Here is a 16,632-nt window from a genome sequence, read left to right on the forward strand (position 1 = left end):
GTGTCACCCATCCTTCACCTCTCCTGAATGCTGAAACAACTCCAATTTGCTGCCACTTCCCTCTTGGGAAATGGCCAAGACACAGTTGTGCCTGGCAGACCCATTTGTTTTACTCAGGTGATTCTCCTCCCTCAATGACCTCTATTAGTTTAAGTTTTAATTTAGATTAACCCTAGCACCCCAATTAACCAGTGAGGGGAAAAGCTAAGCTGTAACTAGTCATAATTCTGAAGTTAGGATTTATCGAAGTTAAAGTTATTAGAAATGAAGACAGACCACTGCTAGTTTTCTTACAAAAATTTCAACATTCCATAGTCAATAAGCACCCAACCTGCACAGGTCTGAAGGCTGTCACTCACAGACATTTCTCCTTGACCACTCCTCTATTTTACTGCACTTACTGTGTTTGTTCTTGTCCTAACAGTTCACTTGGACCCCAAATCCCAGGACAATGTCATCTCACTGCATAACACACTTGGTCTCCTCAGCCACTGCTGCCAACACCACGCTGGGAGGTGCTCTCCCATCCCCAGACCTGTGTCACCATGTTGTTTCACCTCTAGTCCTGGCTCTGCACGTGAAATCCCAAATTTTGGAAGTATTTGAATTCTTCTGGCTACATCAGTCAACCCAGCACAGCTACATGGTGACAGCTCTCTTTCACTGCCCACACACTTCGCTACCTGTTTTAATTCAGATTGGAAATGTCTGCCTTTCTAAGAATATAATTATATTTGTTTAGTCCTGACATGAAAACACTCCGTGGATCATCAGAGCAAAAGCAGTTTTTCATGCATTGAGATAAGACGTACTCCTCAACACATGGCAATTTCAGTACTTTATGAAGCTGGCACTGCCATTTATTAAATACATTACAAGCACAAGGTTTTCCTCAGCTTCAGCCTCCTGCGCTTAAGCACAGATACCTTGTTCCCAAGAATGGTGCAAATAAAAAGAATAGCTGGCCCAAATCCAACCTGGCCTAACTCCAAGGAAAGTGCTGCACAGAAGCTCTGCCGTTTTTCCATTCTAAGCAGATGAGCTCAGTTGAGATGAAATAACTTCGGTGCTTTTTAGGATCTACTACAATCATTTTTCATTACTGTACTCTACCAACAACAACAACAAGTCACCCTTGGATAATTCAGTAATTTTTCTCTATTGTGTAGCAATGTTCATCTGTGAGAATCACGGATGGAGATCTAATGCTAGAGCCCTGATTCTCCAACACAGCAGCACCAGGAATAGCAGTAAGTTCATATTCACAGCACAAGTTTGAGCCCTATACGGAAAGCTGAGTGTGAAAATTTCCTGAACAATCTACAGAGACTGCAGATCTAAGAGCTGACTCACATTCACTGATCAGACAGACTCAGACCACAGAGTCAGCTGCATTAGCTTGGTGAATATTCAAAACTAAGTGCAGTCATAATGCCAACACAGATTGACAGACACTTACTTGGTGATAAAAGTCATCATCATCAAATATTTCCTCATCTATGTCCTTTAGGTGCCTGTTGGAATCTGTCTCAGGGAGGACTTCCTAGAAGGAAATACAAAGGAAATACTGAACACTCATATTCGCATGCTTTCATCCCCAGCTCTGACAACTTCACATGTAGCATCTTGTAAACACTTGAAAATAGGAAGGAATGGAGAACAGCTCCCATCATAGAAAGCTTTTAAGGACTAGGAATACATTTTAAGGCAAGGCAGAAATGCTGCCAGTGCCAAAGCAGATTTATGATAGCTTTGCTAGGAAATAAATAGGACTACACAAAGTCTGACTGGCAAAATGCTACAGATATTTGTAATGTAACGGCAAAAATACATCTTGCAAGCGCAGTAATTCCACATGATCTATCAGAATTGAGTATTTATTCATTCTTAAATACTAAATTAATAACCGACGTACTACCAATACACTCTGTAGTGACATGCAGTATGATTTTCTGTGACTTTCTGGGTTAAAGATTCTAAACTCCAGAGTCAAAACGAAGCTTTGCAGCCACTGCCTCGGGCAGATTTAGTGACCACCAGCTCCTACAGGAGGGGCGCAGTCAGAGACCAAACGTGGTTTTATGCTGTTGAGAACTGGCACAAGAGGTAACACACACCATAAAACTGGAACTGAAACGTCTACATACCGTTGCTAGTCACTGCATTACACGACTCAACGCTCAGGTTCTTCATCAGTCTCACAAACAAGAATATTTCCTGCTAAAGGCTAATTGTTTTGCAGAGAGTTTCACTGGTTCTACAGCACGAGCCATACAGACAAAGCACCCTTACCGAATTCTCAGGCAAATATTCAGGGGCTGGATGGGAATCCTGCTCCTTCTTCCCCAGCACTCTGTACACTGATCGCTTGGTCTGTGTCCGCCGTAGCAATCTCTCTTTGTCCATCAAAATATGATCAATCTGAGTCAAGATTGAACGCTCAAAGGCGCCGAAACCCTGCAACAACATTAACTAGTGTCAGATAATGCAGAAAGCTTTTCCTCAAGGCAGCAATGTTCCTCTATCTTTCCATGTCAGCGGATAAGCAGACAGCATTCCAAGAGGAGGGGGCTCAGGTTTTGTTGCACAGATTTTTGCTGTTTTTGTTTTTGATTTTTTTTTTTTATTTCTTTCTCCTTCCATTCCCAACCTGAGGTAGCCTGAGGCATGGCTTAATAATAAAATGCCTTTGTTGCTCTGTTTCAGATGAACTTCTCAATGATTAATATTAAACTCACAGATGCTATGAGAACCTGGATCCTATGAGGACACGATTACCCACACTATTAAAGTATACATGCTGTAAAGGAGGATGGGCATAGTAACTCCTAATCGTGTTGTAAAACATGAACTACTTGCTGATCAAGCAGAACTTGGTTCAGCTCGGAATATCCACGACAGGAGACTTCCAAACCAAGTGCTGTTCCACAGATCCCTACCAACCACACGATGGCACGCACAGAGACTCACCTTGCCCATCTTGCCAGATGCCAGCTTTGTCTTCTCATGCCATTTCTGCAGGATGCTGTTCCGGTACGTCCTGTAGTCGTTGTACCTCTTGGCTATGAACTCTGGGAAGTCCTCCGCCTTCAGCTTTCGTTTGGGAGGGCGCTTCCTCTTCTCCTGAGCTTCACCTGCTGGCTCTTCATCGCTGCTGCTGGGAATTTCATCATCACTAAAAAATGAACAGATACAGACTAAACACCCTGCGCCGGACTAAGGCAACACGTGTGAATTCTCAGCAGCCCCTTTGCTACAAGTCAGACTTGTTCCATTCCACGGTGATACCGATGGGAAGGAGCTGCAGTTTAGTCTCTCCTCTGCTTTCAGAAAGATTACAAAACAGACTTCCCACACTGGTGGAAGGAACGTCATTCACCCAGCATGGCTGTCACCCAAATCCAACAGCAATGGAGAGAAAAACAGAACGAGCGTGGTCAGGAAAGCTGTGCATTTTCTCATTTAATCGGAGAGCAAAGGATTCAGAAAGATCTTCTTTTGTATTTACCTCTCAGGTTTTGATTGTTTTCCATCTACCAGGTGCCTTGTGCCCGGGCATTGATAAAGCAACTCATCCTGAATGTCCACTAGTACTCCCAGCAATGTGTCTATGGCTTTACAACCTGCAGAACAAGAGACACAAGCGACAACTTTCTACTGACTGCTGCTTTTGATAAAAACTTTGCTTTGCAGAGCCTAGTTTCTCTTCTCAAACCTGAACTGCTGCCTCATGTCCAATCAAACGTTTCTCTCCAACCAGCCGGAGTTGTGGATTTAACTTCACCTTGATTTATAACTGTTAATCTTGAACAACATCACATTGATAAAGAACAATTTTTTCCCAAAAAGGGAGGATGGGAGGGAGGGCTGCTTTCTAAACCTTCGCCTGGCTGCACATTGGGAGTACACTGATCTAATGTTTCACTGACAAACATTCAGTCCGCACAGCCTGAAGGACTGAGATATTGAAGAAACACAGAACGTGTGAAGAAGCATTCCACAACACACAATCTGACAACAGCCTTCTCTGCTGACTAACTAACTTCTCTTTGCATTAAGTTTCGTGACAGAGGTCGGTTTCAGCCAAATATTATGAAGCAACACAGAGGAAAATGTATATAAACACATCGCCTCTCCATGTGACCTCTGACTTCTCTCTCTTGCACATAATGTGCGTGCTATAGGGAGCAGGAGGAGGGAGGGCACGAAGAAAAAGCGAACTCCTGCAGGGCTGTGACTATTGCTGGTTTCTCTGCTGCTGTGCTCACCACGCAGGAGGTGATAGAAATTAGATTGTAAGTAAAATTAAATGTAGCAAGATCTGATCTACGGGGAAAACTTAAACAATGACCTGGCAAGTTTAATGAGAGGACTCTGATCAGGAAAGCAGAACTGCTGGCCACAAATCCTGAAGGTTGATCTGATGTTCCCTATCCAAAGGCTCTCAGAGCTGGTAATTTTTCTGTATCTATAAAACAGATGCAGATGTGGATGCAGAGAAAATGATCTCTGTTCCAATGACCTTATGTTCTCCAAGGGCATACAGTGGAGCTGGCTGTAGGGAAGGGTTAACTGCACGCTGCTGCCACATCTGTTCTTTAAAAATAGCTCTTCTATGGCATGCAGCAAGCCCCCTGCAGAATATCCTGATCTAAACAAGTGTTTGGGTGTACACAAACACTCCTTCTGTACCTTGCTGTACATCAACCACAGGCTCAGCTCTTCAAGGCAATACCACAGAGCACGCCTCTATCTAAAACCTAAAGGGAGCTGTACAGATCCCTTTATATTTATTCTCACCACCCGATTCCTCTTTTGTTAATGGAGGACGTGGGTAGAGTGAACAGCAGATCTTCATCAGCCGGACACAGGCAGCACAAGAAGAACTCAGCCCTGACACGCAGAGTTCTCAATACGTGACCGCTGTGATATCGTCTGGTTGTCACCAACTTCAGACAGATCATGGCCTGACCTCACTAACAGCAATGTTGGAGAGGAGACGCTGTCAGATTTCAGATTTCTGTTGCAGATCAGCAGTCGGACTCCCCCAGCCCAGGGTTCGTTACAGATACATTCTGACAGCTCTTCTATATAAACCTATTAACGGATTAGGTTTGCTGTACTTGTAAAACAGTTGTGCGCTCGCATCAAAACAATTCTAAGAGACAAACAGACAAAAGCCCTTAAAAATGCATTTGTTGTACGTGTCTGCAGCTAAAGCATCATTTCCAAAGGAAATTGCCCCCACCCTACCCTGAGTGCACAGCTCACAACAGCAAAATCCTTCCCGCTGCCTGCAACACAGCTAAATGTCCCCAGAGCTTCCGAAACTGTTTATTTTCTACCCGCTGTCTATCCTCCAGCAGCAGTGCTAATGCACCCCAGGCAGCTTTGATCCTGTCAATTACAACTGGAGTAGCACTCCAGCTCTTCTGGGGTATATCAGGGCCACGGCAAGCAGGCAAGGAATAAAGACAGGCTCAAGCTCCCCCAGGCTATGAGATACAGACCCCAACAGAAGTGGGGATGGGAAGCAATTTTATTTGGAGTGAAGGGGATGGAGAGGGCAGGGAAGACAATGACCGTGCATCTAACCAGGTGGGAGGGCTAATTATTGCAGACAGCAGCTTCGTCGTGAGCCTCTTACAGCTGAGTAATTTCCTGCTTTCAATTCGTGTGTATTTAATAGCATTACTGGATGGTATTCTCACTGTTAACATTGGGTGCTTAAGTGCGCTGTACACTCAACTTCAGAAGCTGAGCGCCACCTTCCCCTGCCTTCTCCTCACCCAACACAGCCCTATTCATTTCACACACAGCTCCTGGAAGGACTGTTTCCTTCCCATTCGCCTTCCCTTCCCTGTCTCCTCTTCCCTCCAACGCCCTCATCTGCTTTTACACTGCCTGCACTGGGGAGAAGACTTGAGTCACTCGTGAACGAAGGCTGTGTAAAGCAAAACCATTCCACAGATGCACGCTGGGTTGTTCTGAAGGAAAGCCAGGCACTAACCCTCCTGCTCTCCAACCCTCCCAGCACATACCTACATTTTTAATGCTGCTCATCATCTGAAACAGACAATCAGAAAAGCTACAGACACGGAGCTTTCAGACACACCAATACATTAAGAAAACCAACCAGCGGTCCTCACACATGATAACCATGGCTTCTACCTCCTGCTCCATGCACAGAACAAAGCTAATACCTCTGTACAGCTTAACACCTGCCCTCACGCTGGGCCATAAACCAGCAATGAAAACAAACACAAAACTCTCTCCCTTTGCAGAAGTTACTTCTGTATGCCCAACTCGTGTTCTCTGAGGACAGGTGCCCCAGCACAAAAGCATCTAGATCCCTTTGTGGAATACGAGCCACTCGGATCCCCAAACAACCCATACTCCACGCATGGAGTGGCCAACTAACCCTAGTACAAAGGCAATCCCTCCCTTCCATCAGAGCTTTTCTAACACTATCGCATGGGAAAGGAGAATTGATGCTGAGCAGGATCCATCTGCAGCAAATATACAGCAAACGTAGCTTGAATGCAACTTCCAGCTTCAATGGGACTCGGAGTGCCTGGGTAAGATGTTAACTTGCAAGAGTCACTTTTAAGAGTCTATGGGAGCCCCTTCATTTTGTGTACAGGAGTGAAAGAGTTGTTCCAGATTCAGCAGACAGCACATCAATCCACCAAGGAAGCTGTGAGCCAGGACCAGTAAATCAAAGTGTGCTTTTCTGTTAATACTCTCTCATACGTTCTCATTTTATACATCCCTTCACCCATTCAGAAAGTAGCCCTGGAGTATTTAGCTCCATTCAGGGATAGCACTGCCATGTATCAAAGTGTCAGGAGCCCCACCAGAGATGGAATCTGTCCTACTGCTCTCAAACCACAGAAATCAGTTTTGTCAATGCTAGTGGCTACAGACAAACCAACTCTGCTGCCACATCCCCAGCTCCTGGCTGCAGGTACCAATCCACCAGCACATCCCCCTGCTCGCCCTGGCGGCTCTCATCACTGTCATTTCAGTGCTTCTACAGCAAGGCAGTTTCACGTGCAGATAAACATCCATGCTCTTTGTCATGACCTCTAAAAATGGGGTCTCATTTCATCTTCCCAAGCAGCTGCAGAGAGCAGCAGCTGGCGTGGAGCAGCAGGGAGTGGCTGCACGCAGAGACACTTCAAGTCAATGGAAAAAGCGGGTGCCTCGAGGCCACGTTTTCAGAGGTATTCACAGAGATCCAACCAGCGAGGCTCCTGGAGCAGCTCCACGAGGCAGGCTCCTCCCTGCATGGCTGCCTCCATCCAGCACAGGGCTACGAGCCACAGATGTGTGGTTATGGCAGTCAGAGATGGAATCCTAAAAACTGGGGCAAAATTCCAGGATTTCAATGCATTACGCACAGAAGGAGAAGCGCTGAGAGAGGCAGCTGGGAACTGACAGCACTTGGAAGCTCATGGGCAAAACAGACACTGCTCACGTTGCCCAGCAAACTGGTAACACCATCACAGACCTCCCAGGGCTGAGCTGCCAAACACGGGGGTTCCGTCCCACCATGGGAAGCCACCACATCCCCACCGCACAGCGCGAGCTGCACCGGTCACACCGTGCCAACAGGAATGAGGGCTCCAACGGGTTCTATTATAGCAGCTGTGCATAATGAAAAGCATTGTTATCAGGTGCACGTATTTATCCCAACATTCAGATGAAGAGGGGAAATTTTCTCTGCTTTCAAACGGCGGTGGGACAGGAGTTAAACTACAGGTCAAAATGGCACTCAATACGCCGGCCCCAGAACAATACTTCTCATTCAAATCCACCAGCCAGCCACTTGCACTAGTCATCCCCAGCAATTAATCCCCCAAGAAACACGTTTGATTAAATCTTTTCAAGCAAATCCTTTGCTTTGCTTTTGTTAGTTCACTTCTTGTCAACATCTATTAAAATATGCCTTTAATTCTCCCACAATCTTAAAAAACACCGATTCCACTGTCTTCAACTTTAATCAACTGTATGGCCGGCATTTTTCATTTCATAATAATGTGCTGTTTGGAATTCAAGAGGCAGGCTCAACATCAATCATTCGGCAAGAATTTTTCCACTGCAATAAATATGCAAATGAGGAAAGCCAGTCAGTCGTATTTCAGGCCCGACTTGCTAGTGTTTTAAAAAAGACACAAATTTATTAATTGCCGTTGGCCAGCGGAATCCTATTACTTTGGGCATTGATTACAAAGCTGTGTGAGTGATTATTGTGCAACTCGCAGGCTATCCAGGCATGAGGAAAAATTATTAAAGCAAGGCAGAGATTATCAACTCAGAATAACAATAAGCCTTAACATTTTAGGCCTCTAACTTCTTCAACAAAGAATTACGCCGGAGCTCCACCGTATCGTAATTCTGAAGTCTGTCAGTGTTACTTCTGGAGCTCGCTCTCTATTCCCAGCAGCAAAGTGATGCTCGCAGCCTGGAAAGGGCGGAGGGGCTCCTCCAGGTACGGCATCCCACAACACCGAGCTCAGGACAACCACCCGTCTGCTACTGCACTGCAGGGGAGCAGCACAGCGCAGCTCCTGGTGCAGCCTGCTGTCCTGTCTGCTTCCCCCATACACAGAGGTGGCATGGAGACACAAGGCCAGCAGTGAGCTGAGAGACAGGAGCAGCAGGGCAGCCCAGCAGGGCGCCAAGCCCTGGGCAGCGCAGCACCCAACACTTGAACATGTTTCTCAGCATCATCAGCTGAGTGCGAGCACGAAGTGCTTCAAGTCTGCCCGGCTTGTTTTTAGGAAATAACTGGAGCAACGTTCCCTTCACGCTTCCCAAGACACCGAGCTCCTGGCTCTTTATGAAGGATGGGAGGAAAGAGGCCTACCTTTCTGCTGATGGTGATGAAAAGATCTGCCCCGCAGCAGAGCCCCAATTTGCTGGTTCCATTGGAATGCAAATGATGCAGAAGTCTCTGCAGAGGGGAAAATTTTATTCCTTCGGCACAAAGGAGCCAATATTGCAAACTGCTTTCACGCACTCCCAAAGTTACAGAATGGACTCAATTTATTCCTTTCACTCAAATATTACTGCATTTGACAGTAAGAACAACAGGATCAGACATAGATGAGCTTGCTAAAAGTAAAGCAAATAACTAGATGCAGCAACAGAATAAAGGTTCGGTATTGGAGGATGTTATTAGTGGGGACTGGGGGAGGGGGAAAGCTGAGAAAGGAGAGAAAGAAACACTTCCATGAAGTTCATGCTCTGCTGATTCGCCTCGACCGTCATCTTTTGATATCAGCCCGAAGCAGGGAGGGATAGGGCTCGTAAAAATGAGATTTATAAAAACTGATGTTTTACATTACTGTAAGTGTAAAGAAGCTGACACTGTGCGTTCCAGTCTGTGCCAGGCAGGATTCCCCAAGTGCGCAGGCAGGAATGAGAAAGGAGGAAGAAATGTGAAATTTCATAGTTATCTCGATATTAAGGCCAGAAGGGAGCAGTAGCCCATCAAGACTGACCTCCCCATATAATACCGGGTCATTAATTACATTTATCATGACAAGCAGTGAGTTTCCATCTCCAGGTAACCAATTGCCAATTAATTCGAGTTAGCTGACATTTGCACATGCTCTCTGGATGCTTTGCAAGCCTTTGTTTTCCCACATCTTGTTTGTGTGGTACGCACACTAACGTGCACAAGTATTTAGTTAAACTCCATTTAATTAACTATTAATTATCTTGAGAAACTCAAGCGTAAGCAAACCCATTTGATGTTCCTGAAGTGTGGTGAAATCCCATGGTCTGGAGCTCGGATGTATCAGGTCAACAACTACATCCTTCCCTTATTTTATTTTTTTTTTTGCACTAGAATTTAAAGAAGCCTCAAACACGAACAGCATCCAACACACACGGCTATGGAGATAACCTATACAATGGCAGCATTTCAATTTTAGCCCATCTGTACAAGAGAAGCACATACAAATTCTGCTCCAGATGACTAAATACCACTAAAGCCTAACAGCCTTGACAATCAGCAAGGAAGGGCAAGCGGTTTTGCTCTGAAAAAAAAGCCCCAAACTCCACTTCAAATAAATACCTTGTGCAGAATTGCTGCTCAGCCCACAGACAGTAAGGACAATCCCCAAAATATGCTTCTGGTGCCTCACACAGCCCAAACCCCACACTGGGATGAACGTACAAAACCTCAAAGCCCCACGACCCAACTAATAAGCACACAGACAAAACAGAGCTGTGGAGCTGACAACTGTAGCTTTCTCTAAGCTTTCTTGCTGCCACATACACAGAATGGCTGCCCATCCTTACAGATCCTATTTCTTAGCAAAAGCTGGCCTCATTTATTTCTTCATTTCAGTTGACAGTAAAGTCCTCATTAACATCACCAGGCTTTGGCTCGGTCCCACGCAGAGTTGAACAGATTCTTTACTGGATCAGAGAGAAAGGTGAAATCTGGGGATACCTGCATCCACACCTATTTAAAACCAAACTCACCACCTAATGAACCAACAAGCACAATGCTTTTGTATTCATAAAGTGTCTAGACTAATACAATTCAATTAAAATGAACTACCAGTGTTAACTGGGCTAGATCTGATCACGATAATTTACACTCAGGCTTGAAACTCAGTGCCGCTGTCACACATTTGTGCAGGCTCCCAGCAAAATCTTCAAAGCAAGAATACATTTAAGCCCATGATCTCGCCTAGCACCAATTAATCCTGTAACTGGAAACCACATAATCTGCCTGTGCCTCAATCCCTCCCCCTGCAGCCCTGTGACACCCACCTTGCACTGTATCACAGCATTATCTGCTCCAGATGTACGTATGGGCTACATCTCAGCTTTGAGAGTGATCCATGAATTGAGATGCTAACAAAATTCTGACTAAAATCATTGGCAGCTGATTCCTGCAGGCTTCTCTGAGAAATCCCAAGCTCATGCTGATAAAGCACATTTCACATGGCATCTTTTCTCTATAACCAGGTGTGCAAAGTGACAAGGCAGGGGGTGACGCATTGTGCTGCCAGTGAGAAGACGACCTCCTGCCAAACACGTCCTCTTGTACAGGGAAGGTGACAGGTTCTCTGGAATCTTAGCTTGATTTAGCCTTGATCTTACCCAATTTTGTGATTGGTGACCCTTCTCGTGGCAGGGGAATTGGAACTAGGTGTTAGTTAAGGCCCCTTCTAACCCAAACATTCTATGATTCCATGATTATTCAAGTTAGCCAATACTTAATCGACTTCTTGGACATGACTTACACGGATAGTAAATAAAAATATGTTTTAAAGATGGGGAATCATTGTGAACGTAAGATCAACTACAGAGAAAGCAAACTGAATCTTTCCCACTGTCTTCAATGCAAGTGGGATTCTCTATCTCATCATTCAGAGGCCTTCTCCACCGAAGGGCTCCACTCAGTCACAAGCCAGATAGCTGCCAGTGGAGCAGCAAACCAACCCTAGGAATCAGGAGTCCAACACAGGCCACCATTACAAAGGTCCATGGAGCCCTGAGGCCATCACAGCCCTTTGCACCCACTGCAAACGCAACCTCACTCCATCCCAGAAACTGAGACGTTTCTAAGAGAGGTGAAATGTTTGGACTGGACTACAATACTTTGGAACAAAAGGTCAGCACCTCCTTTTCCCAGAGGTTCCCAGATAGTGCTGTGCAGCTCCAGGCAAGCACCACCACGCTTTGTTAGCGCACCTTTTAGCCCTACTTGTCAATGAGCTACAACTAAATTGCACCCTTCAGTGCTCATCTCTGTGTGTGAACGTGCCACACTGCTCTTTGGGAGAGACAGCATACCAGTGCTCTAAGTACAAGGACACTGGGCTTCTCTCTGGGTTACGCGCTGCCCCTGAGCACAAGGAGCTCTGGAGCTGTGCATGGGCACCATGCCAGAGGCTCACGGACAGAGAAAACACCATCATGACCAGGAGAAGAGGATAAAGCTGACCACAGACAATACAAACCAAAGCTCAAATATCACTGCGAGTTGGGAAGAGACACACAAGTTCCAGCAGAATTTAAAGGAGAATTTAAAAAACACGCAATGCTGTAACCATTAGGAGCCACTCAGGCACTGTGCTGAGCAACTCAGGCTGCTGCCAGGAGGAGCTGCTGCTCCACTAACACATTAATAACCCAGGCAGCTTTGGTGATAACAGCCTTGCGAGCACAGGGGAGTTATGCTGTGGGTTGCTTTTTTTTTTTTTTTTTTTTTTTTTAAAATACACACATTTTAATCTGATTCACTTCATTCAGATTTTCTTATTGACCACCAATCTTCGCGGGGCTGTGCAGAAGTTACTCGAAGTGTGAACAACAGTTAAGGTGCACTGTCACCACTTCTGCTCCTCTCATGAGCCAACCCACTCTCACAGACCCTGCCTGCTTCCCGTCACAGCTGTGTTCTGCCATTTCTCCAGGACTCACACTGAGGAAACCCACAGTCTGGTATTTCCTCTCAGCCCACTGACAGAGCCAAAGTTAAAAACAAAAAAACACCATTTAGCTGGGAGTTTCTATTTCATGGAGCTGCCTAACTGTAGGCAAGTGAAAGGACATGGGTATGACAAAATACTGATCGCCTTTAAGTCTTCCAGTGTGCATCAGCATCTTGCCACATGAGACCCATGCAAGAGACCTACATGAGTTTCTGTACGTTCTTACTTAGCTTTCTCTCCAACTAAAAATTGAAGATAACGCATTACCCCCGTTATTGTTAGTGAATCACAAAGCATCACTGTCACATCCCCAGGTATTTTTAACCAGGATTGTAAAGAGAAAGGAGTTACAACAACAGAGCAACCCCAGCTCCTGGCCTTTGCTGAGAGCAAGAGATCTTGTCTACAGCTCTGCTTGCCCCCCTCCCCAGAGCTAGCTGTGGCTTTTTGTTACTGAATGAGATCCAAACCTTGGCACTGTTTAATTCCTGACACTGGATATACGGCTTCACCAGCGCGGCTTCCACCTCTGCCCCGACTCCTTCCTGCCCTTGAGGTAATTTTTGTGCCATTTTCACAACATCTACTTCCAACCTTCCTCCTGCCTGAAAGCATACACAGAAACATGAATGGCAAGCATGCAATCTGCGCAGAGACACAGCACAGAAACTTGCACCTTGCACTCTTTTTCTATGTAAATAATGCAAGGATCCTGCGGGAACATGCCAGGGATTGGAATTTTTAATTAATGGGTCTCTTTAATGTGCAAATCAGGAGCAGATTGCAAATTCTGACTTGCATTGATTATGAAAAACATTAATTGAACGTGCAAGACCCCAAATGGAGGCAACATCTCAAGCCCTGGACCAGACTAGGAGATACGGTGTGAGAGAATACAAACGTATCTTGGAGAAACAGACTGCCCTGGGCAGCAGCACCTCACAAACACGAGCTGTGGGAGCTCACGTGTGCAGTGCATTCACAATTTGCACTGCCTCCAGAGCGCAGCCGCCGTGGTTTTGGTATTAAGAGAGCTCCCCGACTCTCTCCATGGATGCAAAGCAGGAAGAAACACGAGCTGCACGGGCACAGCTGCCATGTGCAGGTAAAAAGGAGGACTGGAAAAAAAATAATCTGGGATATAATTAAAGATTAGGAAAAAAGAAAAAGTAACACGGCGCAAACAAAGCAATGCTGTCTCTTTAAACAGGAATTCATCCTATATAAATTATGGCCATAAACTTTTCCTGCAGCGCAGCCTAATTAATTCTTGTTCTATACACAAAGGGAAATGCTGGGTGACAAATGGGTGTGAAGCCTGAAAGCTGCCAGGTCTGCAAAACATTTTCTACTTCAATTTATAAGCAATTTTGCAGTAAATCATCCACCAGAACCTGAGATCTCAGGAATCCAAGATTGTCCAAGGTATGTCTTTTTTTTTTATTTGTTTCCATAAAAGATTACAAAAATAATAAATTAAACATCAGAGTTTTTCCTAAGATGCAACCTCAGAATTTGGGAAACACGTGTGACCTTACCATTTTTGCTCAGGTTTGGCTGTAAAACTGCAAAAGCACGTACATCACTGCTGCCTGCTCTTTAACACCATCAGTCAGTCCCTGGGGAGCCTCGCTGCCACCACCAGCCGCACAAAGAGCTGTCATGAGTGGGACACGCCAGCAAGGCAAATAGAGGAGGGCTGTTTTCCACCTCAACAAACTCATCCTTCCTACAGGCAGAGAGCAGAACCTTCACAAGCAAGGGAAGGGCTCTGGATAACACCAAAAGCTTGCTAGGGAAGCTCTGAAAGAGGTGTAAGAGACCTGTGTGCCTAGAGCTTGCAGCACTCCCAGCACAGAGCCAGGACTTCGGGCAGCTTCACACACCAGATCATTTCCTCTCATTCAGAGGAGATCATGAAAGCATGCCAGATTTATTTTGTGGATTTGGAGGGAATTGCTGAGGCTTCCCTGAAAGGAGAGGATCATCCATTCCAAAACAGTGTCAATGTCATGATTATCTTAAATCCCATCCAAGTCTGAAGCATGCTACGTGCAATGGAACAAGCTCAACATCCAGCATTCACAAAGCCTTGCCTTAAACCCATGATAAAATGATTCATTTTTAAACCTTCTCGTGCCCAATTCTTTCATTCTTTTTCCTGTCTGGAAAATGGACTCCTGCCCACGAGCTGATAACAACTGAGAGGAGAACACAGGAGTGCAGAGATGTACACCCAGCCCACTACCTCACTCTGTAGAATTGAGTTTCTAGAAGTTCATTTCTATTAAATCCAATTTCTAGAAGCTTATTTGTATGGAACCCACCAAAGCTCTCAATCAGAGCTCCTTCTGGAAGCTGACTGATGAAAAGTGAGACTGCCCTCCTAAATCAAGGTCCGTCAAGAAAAACTTTAAATAGATTACAATATAAGTATTTCTTTTTTTTAATTGACTTAATTTCACTCACTGAAACTAAGGCTTCACAGTGCTGTTACCCAGGCACGAGCTCCCTAACAGAAACCATGCCACAGCTCAGACGTGCTGGGCAAAGCCCCTGCTGAGTTGCAATGTCCCAGATCCATCACAGGGCCCAGCACCACCAAGATGGGGAGAAATTGGTCACTGTCACCCACTGCATCCCTAGACTCTCCTAAAACCTGCACACACAAAGTTGTGCCTCGTGTTTCATGCTTGGCACTTCCCAACTTCTGGTACGAGCACCTCTGCAGAACAGAGAAATACCTGCTTGGACAACAGTGCAGATCATCACAAACAGCTGCTGGAACCTACATTACTGTACAATTACAGGCTGTATTTAAAAAATATAAAAAGAAGTTTAAACTCAGACCCTTAGAGAACACCAGCAAATGCTACAACAAACAAACACAGCAGCATCACAATGTTCCTGAGCTCCTTACTCCCCACCCATCAGCCCAGGCACGTCCCCTGCTAACGCCACCCAGGTGGGTTGTTCTGCTGCCTCCCCACTCAACCTGGAACCTGAATACAGATCACCTGGAACAGCAGAGCAAACTGCTGCGACTTTCCTGTCTGGATTATGGAAACAGGATGGGCAGGGGATCACAGTGCAGCTATTACACAGATTTTCCTTTAACGTTCTGGACAACTGGCAGATTAACCTCTCTGCTGTTCTGTGCGTGGTATTACACTACGTGTTCCTGGATGTATTTTGCTTATGGGAAATATCAAAATGTCAACCATTGTTTCTGTTAAAGGTCTTTAATGATATTGCATTTTAGACCTGTAATGAAACATGGTGCTCAGTGCAGTTTGTAATGCATCTCATTAAACACATTAATAACATGCGTTTTACTGAAAGGTCAGCTTAGTATTGCTGGGAGCTCACCTTCTTTTCCTTAATCACTTCATTTAAAGCAGCTGAGTTAACTTTAAAACAAAGAGCCCCACCTGCTATAACTCCAGATAAGCTGATTAGCTGCATGCTCAGGTCAGGTGTGAGCTGTAAGATAATAGTCAAACCCTGGCACAGGAGCAAGGCCCAGGGTCAGGCTGGATTCACAGCAGAAGTTTTTAATGTGGTTTTAAGATAACTTGTGCCAGCCTAGGTCAAAGTCTCTCAAACACACTGGTATCAGTGTTGCACATACAAACTGAAGCATTAACAAATTAAACAGATCCACAATGCACTAAAGTTGAATACTTTGTGTTTATCAGCTGGAACATGCAGGTATTTGCCATGTTGGAGAATCTACTACAAGTCTCATCAGATCAGTATCATTAATAGTGATCCTAAAAACCAAACATCTGAAGCAACTCCAAACTGAAATGGTATTTGCTGTTGCTTTGACAGCACAAACCCTCTCCTTTGTGCTGCATTACTCCTGGTTAGGACAAATCACTGCAATCACAGACCCAGCATCTACACAGTGTCTCAGGACAAAGCAGCGCCCCAATTCCTCACTGAGCACTGATAACCAAGCCAGTTATTCCTTACATCCAATAGAGATAAATGAACTTCAGTACCCACAAAAAGTAGAAGCAGCAGCAGGACCCAAGCTGAGGCTCACCAACATCACATAAGTGACAACACAGGCTGCCAGAGAACAATTAGACATACACAGACATGGCTGATGGGAGACACTTTCTTGGTCCGGGGTCAGAAATACTTCATGCTTGCACAGCAC

At 45.3% G+C, this 16,632-nt stretch overlaps 1 protein-coding gene across 2 annotated transcripts in view; it reads right to left on the reverse strand.

Annotated features, from left to right (window-relative positions):
• AATF (apoptosis antagonizing transcription factor) overlaps window positions 1-16,632 on the reverse strand; it is a 41,293-nt gene that overhangs the window by 21,395 nt on the left and 3,266 nt on the right. For both annotated transcript variants that reach the window (XM_052688930.1, XM_052688931.1), the window contains exons 5-8: window positions 3,509-3,623; window positions 2,971-3,175; window positions 2,293-2,457; window positions 1,460-1,543 (exon numbers count right to left, since the gene is read on the reverse strand). In XM_052688930.1, the coding sequence (XP_052544890.1) occupies window positions 1,460-1,543; window positions 2,293-2,457; window positions 2,971-3,175; window positions 3,509-3,623 (569 nt within the window). The remainder of the gene's footprint in view (window positions 1-1,459; window positions 1,544-2,292; window positions 2,458-2,970; window positions 3,176-3,508; window positions 3,624-16,632) is intronic.

Source organism: Tympanuchus pallidicinctus, unplaced genomic scaffold, assembly GCF_026119805.1.
Source record: "Tympanuchus pallidicinctus isolate F22 unplaced genomic scaffold, pur_lepc_1.0 scaffold24, whole genome shotgun sequence".
NCBI lineage: Eukaryota > Metazoa > Chordata > Aves > Galliformes > Phasianidae > Tympanuchus > Tympanuchus pallidicinctus.